The 20713-nt window shown below is 44.8% G+C and overlaps 1 protein-coding gene across 1 annotated transcript in view; it reads right to left on the reverse strand.

Moving 5' to 3' along the window:
• The window catches only part of LOC128698835 (nephrin-like), an 829595-nt gene that overhangs the window by 229887 nt on the left and 578995 nt on the right, over nt 1–20713 (reverse strand). Inside the window, exon 6 of the mRNA XM_070097658.1 lies at nt 20491–20639. Within this exon, the coding sequence (XP_069953759.1) occupies nt 20491–20639 (149 nt within the window). The remainder of the gene's footprint in view (nt 1–20490; nt 20640–20713) is intronic.

Genomic DNA, 20713 nt, shown 5'->3' on the forward strand with positions numbered 1-20713 from the left:
GCCCTGGCCTTCCTGCTTTCCCCTCCACTTGTAGCTCTACTGTGTATTCGAAGCTTAAAACCACATGATTGCTGGCCCCAAGGGGTCTTTCATATGTGATGTCCTCAATATCTGCACTACTCAAGGTGAATACTAGGTCCAGTCTTGCTGGTTCATCCTCTCCTCTCTCTCTTGTAGTGTCCCTTACGTGTTGGTACATGAAGTTTTCCAGTACCACCTCCATCATCTTAGCCCTCCATGTATCTTGGCCCCCATGTGGCTCCAAGTTCTCCCAATCGATTTCCTTGTGGTTAAAGTCACCCATGATCAGGAGCTTTGCCCTGCATGCATGAGCTCTTCTGGCCACTGCAGACAGTGTCTCAACCATCGCTCTATTGCTCTCATCATACTCTTGTCTTGGCCTCCTGCTGTTCTGTGGTGGGTTATACATCACTGCAATTACCATTTTGGGACCACCAGAGTGAAACATTCCTGCTATGTAATCGCTTGCTTCTCCGCTGTCTCCTCTCTCCAGCTCTTCAAAATTCCATCGGTTTTTGATCAGCAGTGCCACTCCTCTGCCCCCCCCTGCTCTCTCTGTCTTTCCTCAGGATCTGGTGTCCCGTTGGAAAGATGGCATCTGTTATCATACCCGTAAGCTTGGTTTCTGTGAGTGCCATGATGTCCGGTGATGCCTCTTTGACTCTTTCGTGCCACTCCTCCCACTTATTTGTTATTCCATCAGTGTTTGTGTACCATACCTACAGTTTCCTCTCCAACATTGTAGTTTTGGGGGCCTGTGAGGTTGGGAGACCTAGTAGTGTACTGTGGGATTCTATAGCTGGGTGTTGGGTAGAAGCTGTGAGTATGGATTGTAAATTGTAGTGTTGTGATGCTGTGATAGGTTGTGGGGTTCTGAGGATGGTTCTGTGTGTGCTTGCCCTTGTTGCTCTGTCCTGCTCTGATTGACCTCTGCTGGCTCCATCCTTGTCTCCTTTCCTAGCTCCTTTTGCTTTTTCGTCCTCTCCCTCAGCTGCTGTCATTCTGTTTGTGTTTTGGCTGTGTCTAGAAACACCCTCTTGTTCTCTTCCGAGTACTTCATCCGTGGTTTCTCTTGGAGGATCCTGTTCTGCACTGTTTCTGTTCTGAGAATCAGCTTGATCAGTTGTTTTCTCCCCTTCAAGTACCCCCCTATTCTGAAAATTTACAATCTCGCTCATGTCTTCTTCACCTATTTCTGTGATGTTCTCAATCTCCTTCCTTTCTGCCTGCCGTCTTTCAGTGTGTGTCCTTTCCTCTATCTCCTGATTTTGCCCTTTCCTCCTCCCATTGCCTCTCCCTCTGTGACTGGTTCCTGTCTGTATGTGGTCATTTTCTCCCTTCTTTTTTCCAGTGGCTCATGGTAGCATGGTTGTGCCTCTGCATTTGACCTATCACCCTATCCATCTGCACCCAGCTGCTCTCCCCTTTCACTCCTTGGCCCTTCTGGGCAGGCTGATATGACCTTAGCATAATTCATATCTCCTTCCTTTCTGTTCGGCCTCTCAGCTTCATATGTTGTGTCTTCTCTGGTCAATGCCCCTGTAACTCGCTTCAGCCTGTTTACCTCATCTTCTAGGACCCTTATTCTGGCTACCGTAGTTTCGACTTGTGCTTCCCAATTCTTCTTCTCCTTCTCCAACTTCTTTTCTAATTTCACAGAAAGCTCTGTCTACATTATTTCGGAAAGCTCTCCTAATTTTCTCTCCCACTCTTGTTCCATCCTTTTCCACTGCTCCTTCATCCACTCCTCCCTACCAGATCCTTTCTCATCTGATCCCTGGTTACTGCCACTACCCAACATTTTTTTCCTTCTTTTTTCCTTTTCTTCCCTTTCTTTTTTCTTTTTTTTTTGAAAGAGAAAAGTGAGAGAGAGAAAAAGAGAGAGAAGGGAAAGGTAGAAAGAGAGAGGGAGAGAGTGAGAAGGAAAAAAAAGGGGGGAGAGAGAAAGAGAGAGAAGAAAGGGGAGAGAGGGGGCAAAGAGAGGGGAGAGAGAGTGGAGAAGGGGGAGAGAGGAGGGAGATGGAAGAGAGAGAGAGGAGAGAGAGGAGAGGAGGAGAGAGCGAGAGAGAGAGAGAGAGAGAGAGAGAGAGAGAGAGAGAGAGAGAGAGAGAGAGAGAGAGAGAGAGAGAGAGAGAGAGAGAGAGAGAGAGAGAGGAGAGGGGGAGAGAGAGGGGAGGAGGGGAGAGAGAGGGGAGAGCAAGATGGGAAATAGGAGAGGGGAGAGATAATGAGAGGGGGAGAGATGTTAGAGGGGGAGAGATGTTAGAGGGGGAAAGATGCTAGAGGGGAGAGATGTTAGAGGGGAGGGATGTTAGAGGGGAGAGATGGGAGAGAGGAGAGAGAGAGATAGGTAAAGAGAGAGATTGAGAAAGATAGGTAGAGATAGGTAGAGAGACAGGTAGTGAGAGAGAGAGATAGGTAGAGAGAGAGAGAGATAAGAGAGAGTGAGATAGGTAGAGAGAGAGATAGGTAGAGAGAGAGATAGGTAGATAGAGATAGGTAAAGAGTATTGAGAGAGAGAGAGAGAGAAAGAGAGGGGGGAGGGAGGGAATAGTGGATAGTGGAATGCTAGAGGGAGGGTTATTAGGCGTGTACTACAGCTTTTACAAGTGCCTGACCTCTTGTTCCTGTGTGTGTGTGTGTATGTGTGTGCCCCCACTTCTAAGTATTCATACTTCTAATAAATACCAGTAATAATACCAGTAATTCTAAAACTTACCAATAGTAATTCTAATAATTATCAATTCTACTTATAAAATGCAGAAAGTAACTAGGTTGTAAAATTTAGCTTGTCTCAGCTTCTACAAGTGTCTGACGTTATCTGTCGCTCGACCACTTTACTCCTCACACTCTCGTCAACACTATCTTCACCTTATCTATCCTATTTCTACTCTAATTCTGGCAATAGCTTGCAGGAGTGAGTGATCAGAGACCAGAATCTGACAACATGCAACCTCAATAGGTGAGCAATACTTGCGCTGGCAGCGGCGCGATGACAAGTTGCCAGACGCTGATGACGTAGTCGTACATAGGCCTTCTATCACTATTTTGAAAACCCTTCAACCATGATATTTATAACCATATATGCTCATACATCCCGCGTTCCTCAAGTGATTTCACTTTTCACTTATGTTAGAATGCACTTCACATTCGGTGGTTACACTTCATATGTATAATGGCACACAACTGTTGTGACGTCACTGCTTCAGCAGGCCTACTCCAGCCACCTTCCCTTGTTAAATATTTTATTTTCCTTTCTCCTTTTGCTTATTAACATTTTCACTCTCACTGTATGGTGCCCACATTTCACTTGTTAACCAATCTCTCATAATTCTTGAACTCCAGCTTCCACACTCACTTTGATCTTTGTATATTTGAATCTGTGTGGCATCAGGTGCCTACTAGGCCCCTAACGGTTTGGCACTTTGAAATATTAATGATTTCAGGCTTCCTCTCGACTTTTTTTTAACTAATAACTTAGGTTATCACTCGTAGGATTGTTCACTGACGTTGTAACTACCACTGATTACTGCTAGCAGTTACAATGCACCTTAAACACACTAAAGTTCTAGTAGCCTTGTGCCCCCACGTCAGCGTGACTGTGTGTGTGTGTGTGTGTGTGTGTGTGTGTGTGTGTGTGTGTGTGTGTATGTGTGTGTGTTCACCTATTTGTGGCTGCAGAGGTCGATTCAAAGCTCCTGGCTCCGCCTCTTCACTGAATGCTACTAGGTTCTCTCTCTCCCTGCTCCATGAGCTTTATCAAACCTCGTCTTAAAACTATGTATGGTTTCTGCCTCCATTACGCCACTTTCTAGGCTATTCCACTTCCTGACAACTTTATGACTGAAGAAATACTTCCTAACATCTCTTTGACTCATAGGAGTCATCAACTTCCAAGTGTGACCCCTCGTTTCTGTGTCCCATCTCTGGAACATCCTGTCTCTGTCAACCTTGTCAGTTCCTCGCAATATTTTATATGTCGTTATCATGTCTCCCCTAGCCCTCCTCTCCTTAGTTCTGGATTTAGTCTTGTTGCAAACGTTTGCACTTTCACTAATTTCTTGATGTGCTTGATCAGGTGTAGGTTCCAAACTGGTGCTGCATACTCCAATATGGGCCTGATGTACATAGTGTACACTGCAATAAGATCACAGTAAACAGGTGATTTTAAAATATGCAAAACGACCACTGTGAAAGAGCAGTGAAATTCCAAGCGTTTTGTGACTACTCACATTGTCAAGGAACTATGAAAGTAATACATCAAAGGAAGGCAATTAAAGGGCTTAGACTACACCTCACAGTCAACCCCCACAACGAAGAAACACCTGATGCGCGACAATACGGGACTCATAAGAAAAGAGGAACACTGCAGTAGGTCCGTTGGTCCAACTAGACAGGTCCTCACGACATCCCACTAACAAAATATTCTACCCAAGAAATAAGGTTTATTATTTGTCCAATGTATTATTAAACTATAACCAAATTTTATTAATTATAAATGAGTCTAATTTATATAAACCTAAGGAAATATTCATATTATTTTCAAAACTGCTTTTTATGAAACAAGATTCAATTATATTCCTGTCAACCATGGACTTGCTTGATACAACTTTCTCAACTTTTTGAAAATCAATTGGATGGTTAAAATCTCTTACATGAATAAATAGAGCATTGGAATCTTGTCCAGTTCTAATGCTATATTTATGTTCTTTTAATCTAAGTTCGAGATTTTTACCAGTTTCACCGAAATAAACTTTATCGCAAAATTTACAAGGAATCTTATAGACACATCCGTCAGCATTTTGGGGGGAATTCTTAATCAAAAGTTTTTTTTTACTGTATCAAGATTTTTAAATACAACTTTAATATTAAAAGTCTTAAGAAGAGAAGGCATATCAACCAAGTTTTCATGGTAAGGGACAACCAACATATTTTTAGTTGAATAAGGCTGGTTGTCCCTTTTTGGATTGTAAAAAGTATTTCTAGCAATTTTAAATGATTTATCAATTACATTTCTCGGGTATTTCAGATCAATGACTATTTCATAAATTTTGAATATTTCTTCATCTATGAACTCTGGACTACAAATACGTAAAGCTCTCAAAAACATTGATGAGAAAACAGACAATTTAACTCTATCTTGATGTGAAGAATAATAGTGTACATAGGTACCTATGTACACTATTATATAAATTAGACTCATTTATAATTAACAAAATTTGGTTAGAGTTAAATAATACATTGGACAAATAATAAACCTTATTTCTTGGGTAGAATATTTTGTTAGTGGGATGTCGTGAGGACCTGTCTAGTTGGACCAACGGACCTACTGCAGTGTTCCTCTTTTCTTATGAGTCCGGTATTGTCGCACGTCAGGTGTTTCTTTGTTGTGGGGGTTGACTGTGAGGTGTAGTCTAAGCCCTTTAATTGCCTTCCTTTGATGTATTACTTTCATAGTTCCTTGACAATGTGAGTAGTCACGAAAGCGCTTGGAATTTCACTACTCTTTCACAGTGGTTGCTTTGCATAGTGTACACTGTACAGAGTCTTGAACAAATCCTTACTGAGGTATCGGAAAGGTATTCTCAGGTTTGTCATGTGCTCATACGCTGCAACAGTTATCTGGATGATGTACGCTTCAGGAGATGTGCTCGGTATTATACACACCCCAAGGAAAAGTTCCTTCAGAGAGGTCTGCAGTCTTTGGCCACCTTGCCTATACTCTGACTGCGGTCTTTTTTTGCCCTTCTCCGATCTTCATGACTTTCCATTTGGCGGGGTTAAATTCGAGGAACCAGTTGCTGGACCAAGCTTCCAGCATGTCCAAGTCTCTTTGTAGTCCTGCCTGATCCTCATCTGATTTAATTCTCCTCATTGAATTCACATCATCTACAAACAGGGACACTTCTGAGTCTATCTCTTTTGTCATGTCATTCATATATACCAAAAATAGCACTGGTCCTAGGACTGACCCATGTGGAACCCCACTCGTCACAGGCGCCCACTGTAATACCTCGTCACGTACCATGACTCGTTGCCTCCATGTCAGGTATTCTCTAATCCAGTGCAGTGCCTGTTATACGTACCTGATCCTCTAGCTTTTGCACTAATCTCTTGTGAAGAACTGCATCGAAGGCCTTCTTGCAGTCCAAGAAAATGCAATCTACCCACCCCTCTCTTACGTGTCTTACTTCCGTTACCTTATTATAAAACTCCAGTAGGTTTGTGACAGAGGATTTTCCTTTCCTGAATCCGTGCTGGTTGTCGTTAATAAGCTTGTTCCATTCTAGGTGCTCTACGACTCTCCTCCTGATAATCTTGTCCATGACTCTGCATATTATACAAGCCAGTGATAGTAGTCTATAGTTTAGTGCCTGGTGTATGTCTCCTCTCTTAAAAGTGGGGACTACGTTTGCCGTCTTCCATACCTCAGGTAGTTGCCCAGTTTCGATGGACGTGTTGAAAATTTTTGTTAATGACGCACACAACGTCTCCAGTCCCTCTCTACGGACCCACGGAGAGATATTGTCCTATCCCGACTGCCTTTGAGGTATCAAAGTCATTTAGGAGCTTCTTTACCTCTTCCTCGGTTAGGTATTTCATCCAGCACTTGTTGGCATATCATTTGTTGGTGTAATCCTTGATTCTGTCTTCCAGGAGTACTTTTTGTCTCCACTGTAAATACTTCTCTAAATCTCATGTTGAGTTCCTCACATACTTCTTGGTCATTTCTTGTAAGCTCCCCACCTTCTTTCATCAGCCTGATTATCTGGTCCTTGAGTGTTGTCTTCCTCCTAATGTGGCTATACAACAGCTTCGGGTCAGACGTGACTTTCGATGCTATGTCGTTATCGTACTGTCGCTGGGCCTCCTTCCTTATCTGTGCATACTCGTTTCTGGTTCTCTGACTAATTTCTTCATTTTTCTGGGTAATATGTCTTCTGTAGATTTTCCATTCTCTAGCTCACTTAGTTTTTACCTCCCTACACATTTGCATAAACCAAGGGCTCGTTCTGGTCTTTCCATTATTTCTGTTCTGTGCGCGTATGTACTCGCCTAGTTGTACTCACCTAGTTGAGGTTCCAGGGGTCGAGTCCAAGCTCCTCGCCCCGCCTCTTTACTGGTAGCTACTAGGTCACTCTCCCTGAACCGTGAGCTTTATCATACCTCTGCTTAAAGCTATGTATGGATCCTGCCTCTAGTACATCGCTTCCCAAACTATTCCACTTCCTGACTACTCTGTGGCTGAAAAAATACTTCCTAACATCCCTGTGATTCGTCTGTGTCTTCAACTTCCAACTGTGCCCCATCTCTGGAACATCCTGTTATTGTCCACCTTGTCAATTCCTCTCAGTATTTTACATGTCGTTATCATGTCCCCCCTATCTCACCTGTCCTCCAGTGTCGTCAGGTTGATTTCCCTTAACCTCTTAAGGTGTGGGTTCCAGACTGGTGCCGCATACTCCAATATGGACCTAACGTACACAGTGTACAGGGTTCTGAACGATTCCTTATTAAGATATCGGAATGCTGTTCTGAGGTTTGCTAGGCGCCCATATGCTGCAGCAGTTATTTGGTTGATGTGCGCTTCAGGAGATGTGCCTGCTGTTATACTCACCACAAGATATTTTTCCTAGAGTGAAGTTTGTAGTCTCTGGCCCCCTATACTGTAGTCCGTCTGCGGTCTTCTTTGCCCTTCCCCAATCTTCATGACTTTGCACTTGGTGGGGTTGAACTCCAGGAGCCAATTGCTGGACCAGGTCTGCAGCCTGTCGTATGTGTGTGTGTGTGTGTGTGTGTGTGTGTGTGTGTGTGTGTGTGTGTGTGTGTGTGTGTGTGTGTGTGTGTGAGTGTACTCACCTAATTGTGGTTGCAGGGGTCGAGACTCAGCTCCTGGCCCCGCCTCTTCACTGATCGCTACTAGGTCCTCTCCCTCTCTGCTTCCTGAGCTTTGTCATACCTCTTCTTAAAACTCTGTATGGTTCCTGCCTCCACTACTTCACTTGCTAGGCTATTCCACTTCCTGACGACTCTATGACTAAAGAAATACTTCCTAACGTCCCTGTGACTCGTCTGAGTCTTCAGCTTCCAGTTGTGACCCCTTGTTTCTGTGTCCCCTCTCTGGAACATCCTATCTCTGTCCACCTTGTCTATTCCCCACAGTATCTTGTATGTCGTTATCATGTCTCCCCTGACCCTTCTGTCCTCCAGTGTCGTCAGTCCGATTTCCCTCAACCTTTCCTCGTACGACATTCCCCTGAGCTCTGGGACTAGCCTTGTTGCAAACCTTTGTACATTCTCTAACTTCTTGACGTGCTTGACCAGGTATGAGTTCCAGATTGGTGCTGCATACTCCAGTATGGGCCTAACATACACACTGTACAGTGTCTTGAACGATTCCTTATTAAGGTATCGGAACGCTATTCTCAGGTTTGCCAGGCGCCCGTATGCTGCAGCAGTTATTTGGTTGATGTGTGCCTCCGGTGACGTGCTCGGTGTTATTGTCACCCCAAGGTCTTTCTCCCTGAGTGAGGTCTGTAGTCTTTGTCCATCTAGCCTATACTCTGTCTGCGCTCTTCTTTGCCCCTCCCCAATCTTCATGACTTTGCATTTGGCAGGAATGAATTCGAGAATCCAGTTTCTGGACCACATGTCCAGCCTGTCCAGGTCTCTTTGCAGTCCTGCCTCATCCTCCTCCGATTTAATTCTTCTCATCAACTTCACATCATATGCGAATAGGGACACTTCAGAGTCAATTCCTTCCATCATGTCGTTCGCATACATAAAAAATAGCACTGGTCCTAGAACTGACCCCTGTGGGACCCCGCTCGTCACAGGCGCCCACTGTGATACCTCTTCACGTACCATGACTCTTTGCTGCCTCCCTGTCAGGTATTCCCTGATCCATTGCAGTGCCCTCCCTGTTATATGCGCCTGATCATCCAACTTTTGCACCAATCTCTTGTGGGGAACTGTGTCAAAGGCCTTTCAGCAGTCTAGGAAGACTCAATTAACCCACCCCTCTCTCTCGTGTCTTACTTTTGTTACCTTGTCATAAAACTCCAGGAGGTTTGTGACACAGGATTTGCCTTCCATGAACCCATGCTGGTTTTCATTTATAATCTTGTTCCGTTCCAGGTGTTCCACCACTCTTCTCCTGATAATCTTCTCCATGACTTTGCACGCAATAAATGTCAGAGACACAGGTCTGTAGTTTAGTGCCTCATTTCTGTTTCCTTTCTTAAATATTGGGACTACATTTGCTGTCTTCCATTTCTCAGGTAGTTGCCCAGTTTCAAGGGATGTGTTGAAGATTGTGGTTAGGGGCATGCACAGCATCTCTGCTCCTTCTCTTAGGACCCATGGGGAGATGTCCGGTCACATCGCCTTTGAGGTATCAAGGTCACTTAGCAGCCTCTGCACCTCCTTCTCGGTTGTTCGTATGTCATCCAGCACTTGTTGGTATATTCCCTCTTGATGTTCCCTTCTGTGCTGTCTTCCCAGAGCCCTTCCTGTCTCTACTGTAAAAACTTCCTTAAATCTCCTGTTTAGCTCCTCACATACCTCCTGATCATTTCTTGTGAATTCTCCACCCTCTGTCCTCAATCTGATCACCTGGTCTTTGACTGTTGTCTTCCTCCTGATGTGGCTATACAACAGTTTCGGGTCAGTCTTGATTTTCGATGCTATGTCATTTTCATACTGCCGCTGGGCCTCCCTCCTTACCTGTGCATACTCGTTCCTGGCTCTGCGAGTGATCTCCCTATTTTCGTGTGTTCTCTGCCTTCTGTACTTTTTCCATTCTCTATTGCACTTTGTTTTTGCCTCCTTACACCGTCGGGTAAACCAGGGGCTCATTCTGGTCTTCCCATTGTTTCTGTTGTCCTTGGGGATAAACCTTTCCACTGCCTCCTTGCATTTTGTTGTTACATATTCCATCATTTCGTTTACTGGCTTTCCTGCCAGTTCTCTGTCCCACGGGACCTCCTGCAGGAAGTTCCTCAACCCTATGTAGTCCCCTCTTTTATTGTCAGGCTTTTCCCATTCAACTCCTGTTACTCTCTCCACTTGCAACTCTACTATGTATTCAAAGCACAGAACCATGTAGTCGCTAGCTCCTAGGGGACTCTCATACGTGATGTCCTCAATGTCTGAATTGCCCAGGGTGAACATAAGGTCCAATCTTGCTGGTTCATCCTCCTCTCTCACTCTTGTAGTGTCCTTAACATGTTGGTGCATGAGGTTTTCCAGCACCACGTCCAACATCTTGGATCTCCATGTTTTGGGACCCCCATGTGGCTCCAGGTTTTCCCAGTCAATCTCCCTGTGGTTGAAATCCCCCATAACCAGCAACTTTGCTCTGCTGGAGTGAGCTCTTCTTGCCATCTCAGCAAGTGTGTCCACCATTGCTCTGTTGCTCTCTTCATATTCCTCTCTTGGCCTCCTGCAGTTCTGTGGTGGATTATACATCACTGCAATGACCACCTTGTGCTCCCCAGATTGAAGTGTGCCTACTATGTAGTCTCTTTCTCCCGTCTCGTCTATGCCTCCCATTTTCTCGAATTACCATCTGTTTTTTACGAGCAGAGCAACCCCTCCTCCCCCTCTGCCCCTTCTATCTTTCCTCATGATCTGGTATCCTGGTGGGAAGATTGCATCTGCTGTTGTTTCCATGAGTTTTGTTTCTGTAACTGATGTCTGGGGACTTCTCATTGATTCTTTCTTGCCATTCCTCATATTTATTCGGTAATCCATCCGCATTTGTGTACCAAACCTTCAACTTCTCTTCTAATACTGTAACTGTGGTAGGGGGGGGGGAACAGAGGGATCGGTGTGTGATGGTTGGTTCTGATTGTTCAGTTGCCTTGGGGGTGTCGTGGCTGGAGTCCTTCTGCAGGTGTTTCTGGGGGGTGTGCTTGTCCTTCCACTTGTTCCTGGGTTATTCTGCTCTCCTTTTTCATTTCTTCCCATTTCTCTTTTCGTTTTTGCACTCTCTCTTTCAGCATCGTCATTTCCTCCTGTTCTGTCTCGATCGAGGTACACACTCATTAACTCCTGTTTGCCTCTCAGCTGTGCTTTCTCCTGCAGGATCATGGTTCGTGTTGATTCTGCCTTGAAAATTACTTTGAGAGGCCGATTCCTTTTCTTTGTGAAACACCCAATTCTCCGAAAATTTGCCACCTGGGTCATTTCCCCCTTGCCAATCATGATACCTTCAATCGCTTTTTTCTCCTCCTGCTTTCTTTCATCATAAGCTTCCCCTTCAGCTTCGTCTAGCCCATAGACAAAAACTGATCTCTCCCTTTTCACCTCCCACTGTGACTCCAATTGCGTCCTCTGGGGTGTTTTAGTTCCTTCCTGTGGAGTGTTCCTTCAGTTCCTTCCCTAGCCATGGCCCCTATGCTCGTTGGTTTGTCCTTCCTGTTCGCCTGTTCCTGGTCCCCACAGGTGTCTGGTAAGGTCCCTGCACATGCCCTAGTTCCTTCAATTTCTTCCAACCTCTTATTCTGTCCTAGTGTGCTCCCTGTCTTTGTTTTAGCCCCATGTGGGTTTGACAGGACCTCCGCATACAGTTTAGCTTCTGTGCTCCCTTCAGACCCGTTGTCTGTGTCTGTTGTAGCCATTGCTGAAGCTACTTCTGTAATATCTTTGTGTCTATGCTGTTTCAGATGTCTCAGCTCCTCTTCTAATCTCTGTATCTTGTTTTCTGCTGCTGTGGCATGTTGCTTCCACCTTCTGCATTCTGCTCCTAACCTCTTCTCCATCTTCCTTGCAAGCTCACCTAGCCTCCTTCCCCAGTCTTCCTCCCTTTTTTTGAGCTCTGCCTCCCAGTCCTCCCTCCCAGATTCATCCTTCGGGCCCCTTGTTCTCATCCTAGTTCTAGGTTCCCCCATTGCTCCACAGAAGGGGGAGAGGTGGTTAGGGGGAGGGGAATAGATGGTTATGGGGAGTGGGGATGGATGGTTATGGGGGAGGGGGAGGATGGTTATTAGAGGGAGAGAGGTAGTTGGGGAGGGGGTTAGATGGTTTGGGGGAGGGGTTAGATGGTTTGGGAGGGGTAGGTGGCTAAGGTATGGGGGAGAGGTGGTTATGGGAGGGGGAGGGGGAGATGTGGTTAGGGGAAGGAGAAGTACGTGTTTGTGTCAAGTGTATATGTGCTTGTGTATGTGTGCTTGTGTATGTGTGTGTGCATGTGTGAGAGAGAGAGAGGGATGGGATTAAGGGGGGAGGGGGGAGAAGGATGAGTGACCCTTAGAAGCGGGGGAGGTGTATGTGTGTATGGGATTAGAAGGGGAGGAGAAAGAGGGCCGAGGGTAAAGTGACCACTTGATAGCCTTGCCGGTGTGTGTGTGTGCATGTGTGCATGTGTGTGTGTGTATGTGTGCATGTGTCTATGTTTGTTTGTTCTGAATTCCCCAGCACTGAGGGCCAGAAGAACTGTGTTCCTTAAAAGACTCGACAGACTCATCACTACACAGGCTACTGAAGAGATCAAGTTGTCCATTGAAGCAAAGAATCCCTGGGCCAAGGTGGAATACCTTACTAAGATACCCAACGCCTCCTCCATGCTGAAGGTCACCTTCAGTGACGTCAACATGGCAGCCAGAGCCTCGCTGAGGACCTGGCTATTCACTACTTCCATATCAATCCAGCCTTCACTGAAGCAGAAAAATACCAACAAATCCCACAGTGCTATAACTGTTACTCATACAAGCATATCACCAAAAACTGCCCTGCCAAAGACAAGAAGTACTGCTCCACCTGTGGCCTTGAGGGCCATGACTTCAAGAATTGCGCTACTGCTTCCCCACCAAAATGCTTCAACTGCAAGGATGACCACCATACTCTTGCTGCCAGGTGCCCTATCAGAAGAGACATACTCAAGAAACAACAACAAAAGAAGCCCAACCCACAAGCACCCACATATTCTGCTATTGCCAAGCTTCAAGCAGACACTACCAAGATACTTCAATCCACGCAAACTGCTCCCACCACTTTTCTCCCAGCACCTCCTGCCGACTCCACCAAGATTCTATGTTGCATCATGTATGCTCATGTACAGAATGCAGTAGAACCTGGCTCCTTCAACACCACCATCAACGAACTATTCAAACTAAACAACATGCCTGCACTCACATTCCCTGCCTCACTACCTTCCATTGTATTGTTCCATTGAGATCCTACAAACCACTGCAAATATTGCCAGAGTAACTGCTGCTCCACCATTGACACAACCTCCACTCGACACAGAGATGGACCAATCAGAGACAAATCCCACCATTGAGAGTCCACCACTGCCTGCCTCCACCGTCACTGCAACTGTCCAAGCAAAGGCCTTGCCTCTCACAGTTCAACTGCCAGCCAAGAAAGCTAAAACTCAAGAACCAAGGGTTGAAGCTCGCCGGGCCACTACAACTGCCCCACCACAACAAGAAGCCAAGGCCAAGAATGGTGGACACTGCACAACCAACCAGAAGAAAAACCAAATGCGAACTCCAGAATGTGATCAAGACATCCTGGACGACATTTTGTCACCCAGCATGGAACACCTGGCCAAACACATCTACGCCACCCTCCGCAACGCTGGACTCGACCACGAAACACTGAAGAACAGGCTGATACCTCCGAATCAGACTCGTGCAGAGGGTACCCCCCTCTAGCACTACTTTCAAGACAAGTTTCCCCAGCACTTTGCTGTCTGCTAAAGCTGGGGTGTGGCTCCAATAGGACCCTGTTTTCTGCCTCTGCCCAACTGTGACACTGAAGATCCCAAGCGAGAAGACACTCCCCACTGGGGAAGTCAATGCAAGATAGAAGAAGAAGTTACCCTCCAACCAGAGGGCCCAAGAGAGAAGATAGAAGAATGAAGAAGACGAACGACACCCCTGCCCCGGGGGCCACCGCCGGGTCACCATCTGGAGAAGACCCAGGCCGGAAGTACCGGCAAATCTCTAATGAATGAAATGAATGTGCATGCGTGTGCGTGTGCGTGTGTGTGTGTGTATGTGTACGTGCGTGTGTGTGCGCGCGCCTGTGTGTGTGTGTGTGTGTGTGTGTACTCACCTAGTTGTACTCACCTAGTTGAGGTTGCGGGGGTCGAGTCCGAGCTCCTGGCCCCGCCTCTTCACTGATCGCTACTAGGTCACTCTCCCTGAGCCGTGAGCTTTATCATACCTCTGCTTAAAGCTATGTATGGATCCTGCCTCCACTACATCGCTTCCCAAACTATTCCACTTACTGACTACTCTGTGGCTGAAGAAATACTTCCTAACATCCCTGTGATTCATCTGTGTCTTCAGCTTCCAACTGTGTCCCCTTGTTACTGTGTCCAATCTCTGGAACATCCTGTCTTTGTCCATCTTGTCAATTCCTCTCAGTATTTTGTATGTCGTTATCATGTCCCCCCTATCTCTCCTGTCCTCCAGTGTCGTCAGGTTGATTTCCCTTAACCTCTCCTCGGACATACCTCTTAGCTCTGGGACTAGTCTTGTGTGTGTGTGTGTGTACTCACCTATTTGTGGTTGCAGGGGTCGAGTCCTAGCTCCTGGCCCCGCCTCTTCACCGGTTGCTACTAGGCCCTCTCTCTCCCCGCTCCATGAGCTTTATCAAACCTCGTCTTAAAACTGTGTATGGTTCCTGCCTCCACTACGTCATTTTCTAGGCTATTCCACTGCCTTACAACTCTATGACTGAAGAAATACTTCCTACTATCTCTCTGACTCATTTGTGTCTTCAACTTCCAATTGTGGCCTCTTGTTTCTGTGTCCCCTCCCTGGAACATCCTGTCTTTGTCCACCTTGTCTATTCCATGCAGTATTTTATATGTCGTTATCATGTCTCCCCTGACCCTCCTGTCCTCCAGTGTCGTCAGGCCGATTTCCCTTAATCTGTGCGTGTGTGTGTGTGTGTGTGTTTGTGTTTGTGTGTGTGTGTGTGTGTGTGTGTGTGTGTGTGTGTGTGTGTGTGTGTGTGTGTTTTCGCCTAGTTAGTTACCATTTTGTCCTAGTGCAGGTGTGTGTGTGTGTGTATGTGTGTATATGTGTGTGTTCGTGTGTATGGAGGAGGTATGAGGGGGAGATACTGCTAATACATACCAGTAATTCTGGGTTATAAAAAGTGGAGATTACTACTAGGGTCTAAAGCTTTTATGAATGTCTGCCCTTGTGTGTGTGTGTGTGTGTGAGAGAGAGAGAGAGAGAGAGGGATTGTTATGGGGGGTAGGTGGTGTGGTTGAAGGATCCGTTATACCTCTCAGTCGTGTAGGCTCAAATTTAGTCCCAGCTATCTTTCCTAGTAATGCTACTCTCTCCACATATTGCCCTTTCTGGATTTAAGTATCAGTTATTGCTGGCTATCATCCTATTCCATGCTCACATTGAGAGAGGACTTCCTAGCTTCCTAAGTATTAATACTGCTAATAACTACCGGTAGTAATGCTACGCTACACCTCGCTAGTCTGCTGTCCTCACACGCTCCTCAACACTATCTTCACTTTGTCTATGCTATTTCTACTCTAATTCTGGTAATAGCGTGCAGGAGTGAGTGACCAGTATCTAACAGTGATGCAAGGCCAGAAGCCAGAGCCTGCAACATGCAAACCACAATAGGTGAGTGATTACTTTCGCTGGCAGTGGTGCGGTGACAAGTTGCCAGATGCTGATGACGTAGTCGTCGTACATAGGCCTTAAATCACTATTTTGGATATCCTTCACCCATGATGTTTATAACCATATATGCTCATACATCCCACGTTACTCACTGTATGGTGCCGCACATTTCACTTGTTAACCAAACGCTGGTAATTCTTGAACACTCGCTTCCACACACACTTTGATCTTTGTATGTTTGAATCTGTGTGACAACAGTGCCTAGTAGACCCACAACGGTTTGGCACTTTGAAATATTAATGATTTCAGGCTTCCTCTCGACTTTTTTTAACTAATAACTTTAGTTATCACTCGTAGGATTGTTCACTGACGTTGCCACTACCACTGATTACTGCTAGCAGTTACTGCACTCCTTAAAAACACTAAGGTTCTCGGAGCCTTGTGCCCCCACGTCTGCACCACTGTGTGTACTCACCTAATTGTACTCACCTAATTGTGGTTGCAGGGGTCGAGACTCAGCTCCTGGCCCCGCCTCTTCACTGATCGCTACTGGATCCTCTCTCTCTCTGCTTCCTGAGCTTTGTCATACCTCTTCTTAAAACTATGTATGGTTCTTGCCTCCACTACTTCACTTGCTAGGCTATTCCACTTCCTGACAACTCTATGACTGAAGAAATACTTCCTAACGTCCCTGTGACTCGTCTGAGTCTTCAGCTTCCAGTTGTGACCCCTTGTCCCTGTGTCCCCTCTCTGGAACATCCTATCTCTGTCCACCTTGTCTATTCCCCGCAGTATCTTGTATGTCGTTATCATGTCTCCCCTGACCCTTCTGTCCTCCAGTGTCGTCAGTCCGATTTCGCTTAACCTTTCCTCGTACGACATTCCCTTGAGCTCTGGGACTAGCCTTGTTGCAAACCTTTGTACTTTCTCTAACTTCTTGACGTGCTTGACCAGGTGTGGGTTCCAGACTGGTGCTGCATACTCCAGTATGGGTCTAACATACACAGTGTACAGTGTCTTGAACGATTCCTTATTAAGGTATCGGAACGCTATTCTCAGGTTTGCCAGGCGCCCGTATGCTGCAGCGGTTATTTGGTTGATGTGTGCCTCCGGTGATGTGCTCGGTGTTATGGTCACCCCAAGGTCTTTCTCCCTGAGTGAGGTCTGTAGTCTTTGTCCACCTAGCCTATATTCTGTCTGCGGTCTTCTTTGCCCCTCCCCAATCTTCATGACTTTGCATTTGGCTGGATTGAATTCGAGGAGCCAGTTACTGGACCACATGTCCAGCCTCTCCAGGTCTCTTTGCAGTCCTGCCTCATCCTCGTCCGATTTAATTCTTCTCATCAACTTCACGTCATCTGCGAACAGGGACACTTCAGAGTCTATTCCTTCCATCATGTCGTTCACATATATCAAAAATAGCACTGGTCCTAGAACTGACCCCTGTGGGACCCCGCTCGTAACAGGCGCCCACTGTGATACCTCTTCACGTACCATGACTCGTTGCTGCCTCCCTGTCAGGTATTCCCTTATCCATTGCAGTGCCCTTCCTTTTACGTGTGCCTGATCCTCCAGCTTCTGCACTAATCTCTTGTGGGGAACTGTGTCAAAGGCCTTCCTGCAGTCTAGGAAAACGCAATCTACCCACCCCTCTCTCTCGTGTCTTACTTCTGTTACCTTGTCATAAAACTCCAGGAGGTTTGTGATACAAGATTTGCCTTCCATGAACCCATGCTGGTTTTCATTTATAATCTTGTTCCTTTCCAGGTGTGTGTGTGTGTGTGTGTGTGTGTGTGTGTGTGTGTGTGTGTGTGTGTGTGTGTGTGTGTGTGTGTGTGTGTGTGTGTGTGTGTTTATGTGTGTGTGTGCATGAACTTTATTTATAGACAAAATACATTACAAAGATATATTGGAAACATAAATAACATCTCAGAGCCTACATCTCAAATACTTCATTCAGCTCCCCTGCGGTGGGCTGCGTACCCTGAATACTGCAGGCATCTTTCCTCTGGATCGCAACACTGAGTCTCTGAAAGAGAAAGCCAGCCGCTCTGTCGTCCTTGGCTTCTGTGATGAGTTTTTTCACCAGACACTTTAGGAAATTTTAGAACACCCTTGTCCTATGCTCCAAAGGTCTCTGACCCTACTAGGATAGTGTTATAGGAAGGTGGTAGCCCTTAGTATTTGTTCGTCTTTTGAGTCTCCCTGAAACAGGCGGTTCCATCCCCTTTAGCTTCAGAGTATGGCAAGTAGTGTCAGCCAATGTAGAGGCACACGTTTAATCCCAGGCAATCTGCTTGTCATCCTTCCAGGGTAGCATAGTGGCTCCATCACTACGCTTTTGACTTTCGTCAGACCTCAGTACTTGAGGTTCCTGTTCAGCTGGGCAACGGCCCATGGCAAGACTTCTGTTGATGATGTTGTTGACCTCCTCATGTCTAGTATGCTTTCATTCTGATGTGTGACACACGAGACCATGAAGTCCATATTGATCAACTGACACCCTGCCGCAAATACACCTACGCTCGATGAGTATGGGGAGGCTAGGCAAAGAGCAACACCAATACGAGACAAGTGCCCAGGGAGGAACTGGGAACAGCTAAAAGGAAGTCTCCTCAGTGTGGTGCCTTCACTGTTTGGAGATGAATTTTGTCCTTTCCTGAAGCGTTATTGAGCACTGTTTTGACGATTTTTTCCATGATCAGTCTGGGAATGTTTGTGCTCTTTGGGAGGAGTTGGTCTACCTGAACAGTCTGCAAGGCTCTCCCCCAGTGTGGTTTCTTCGATGAACCTGGGGTCATCGCGCCCACCGTACCTCTCAAGTGTTCAGGGACATTCTCCTTTAGTCCATTGGAAACCATTTGATTAACTCTGCGAAGAACATTTTTTTGACAATTCCGGATGTAAGAACCATTTAGCTCAGGATTACGGTTTAACAGATCTAAAATAATCGCCTATGTATTGACTGTTTTACGTAAATTTAGAGCACTTCACCTCGTTTTAATAAGAGTGAAGATTTATTTGAAAATTTCACTGGCACCTGTCAGTAAGCTGCGTCAGTGGTAAATTACCGCAGAATGAGCAATCAACAAGTGCGTTTTTACATGTAAGGCCTCAGGCTTAACATAACGTTATTACCGTGGATAACTTTTATCTTTTTTTTTCAAAACTGAGCCAGTCAGTATTACGGATCGTCCTCGACACAAATAACGTTTGTTCGCAGTATATATATATGTATGTATATATATATATATATATATATATATATATATATATATATATATATATATATATATATATATATATATATATATATATATATATATCAGTTTGCAAGATCTCATTTAAAATTAATTTTTTTTCTAATATTTTCTCTTATGCGTTTAAAGATACATTTTTTCATTTATGTCAATGTAAATATTAACAATTTTGTACCAAAAAAATTAGAAAACTTACTTAACCATATTATAACAAGCGCAATTTAATTTAGCTTAATCCAACTAAATATATTATAGACAAGTTTACAATAATTTAATAATAAACAAACACAGTGAAATATATTTTTTCGTTAGATTCAGAATCATTTTTCACGAAATTATTGCATACACAAATTTTTGCTTGCACTTTTCGGCAAGAAGAGTATTGCTGTTTAAGCCAAAATCGCAAGTTTTACCTACTTGGCACGATATATATATATATATATATATATATATATATATATATATATATATATATATATATATATATATATATATATATATATATATATATATATATATATATATATATATATATATATATATATATATATAGTATTTACTCACATTATCTCTCAGTCCACAGCAGGATTCGAACATGTAAATTCGGCATCAGTGTACAGAGTACGTTATCCACAACGCCAAACTCCAAATAAGTATGGGCGCCATGTCGAAGCTAGACGATGTTTCCCAATACCCCGATCACCATGCTTGTGCAAAGTTATTTCATCAAATCCTTCTATATGCAATGAAGAAAGCAAGAGATTTAAAATGCTTAACAATTCGCAAACAGGTGAAATTATTTACCAACATTATATCTCAGTCCACAGCAGGATTCGAACCTGCAAAGCTGCAACGTACTTTGTACTCTGATGGCCAGTTTTTCCTAGGAACCTCATAGCTACGAACTATCAGTATTCTCCATCCAGTCAAGAACATACAATTGGCCTGGGGTTGAAACTCTTCCTTATTCCTTGAGAAAATAACTGTTTATTACCTTATTTCTGAAGCAGTGATAGGGGGTATAATCCCAGGGAGACGTAGGAGAGGCGACCCTCATCCCTTTACCACTTACAGCTTAGATAAATAAGACAGTATGTGTAGAATGAGAGGCACATATGTCTTGTTCGGTTCCTGATGCCGCTCTCAAGAGAGAAATAATGCAAAGGAATCTATTCACTGCTAGGTCAAAGAGATGGTTATAATCATAATCATAATTTTTAAAGGGGTGGATCGGTAAGCCAGCGGAAGGCCTCCGTCAGATGACCAAAAGCTTCAGCTGCGGGTCATCATATGATTATGGCCAGCTTTGGGAAACACTTGTCCTGTTTCCTGACCAATCTCACCTAACCTAACCTAATCTGCTAGATCAATGGGGCAGAATCTACAATGATGTCTGTCCAGTATACGGCCAACAAAACATTTTTTTGTACAGGTGTCATGATGGGTTGATACATCCTAGTGAAGAGCTCCTGATTCCTGGAATTAAAGCTACACTTCTATTCCTCCGTCCCAAGGTCATTACTCTCCTATTCTCTGATTTTTTTCTGCTCTAGTACTTCCCTGGAAAAAATATAAACATTATTTCTGGTGAGTAGTCGTACCTCTTTAGCAGTGTAGTCGAGTTTCTTCCCGTTGAGCGTCCAGGTGATGTTAGCTTCCGGGAAGGCTCCCACAGCCTTACACTGCAGGCGTTCCGTAACACCCGCTCGTACTGCTGCCTCCTGCGTCAGCACCACCCGCTGCGGTGCCACTGTCATTGTTATTATTTTCATTATTATTATTGCTATTATTATTATTATTATTATTATTATTATTATTATTATT

Source organism: Cherax quadricarinatus, chromosome 59, assembly GCF_038502225.1.
Source record: "Cherax quadricarinatus isolate ZL_2023a chromosome 59, ASM3850222v1, whole genome shotgun sequence".
In the NCBI taxonomy this organism is placed as follows: domain Eukaryota; kingdom Metazoa; phylum Arthropoda; class Malacostraca; order Decapoda; family Parastacidae; genus Cherax; species Cherax quadricarinatus.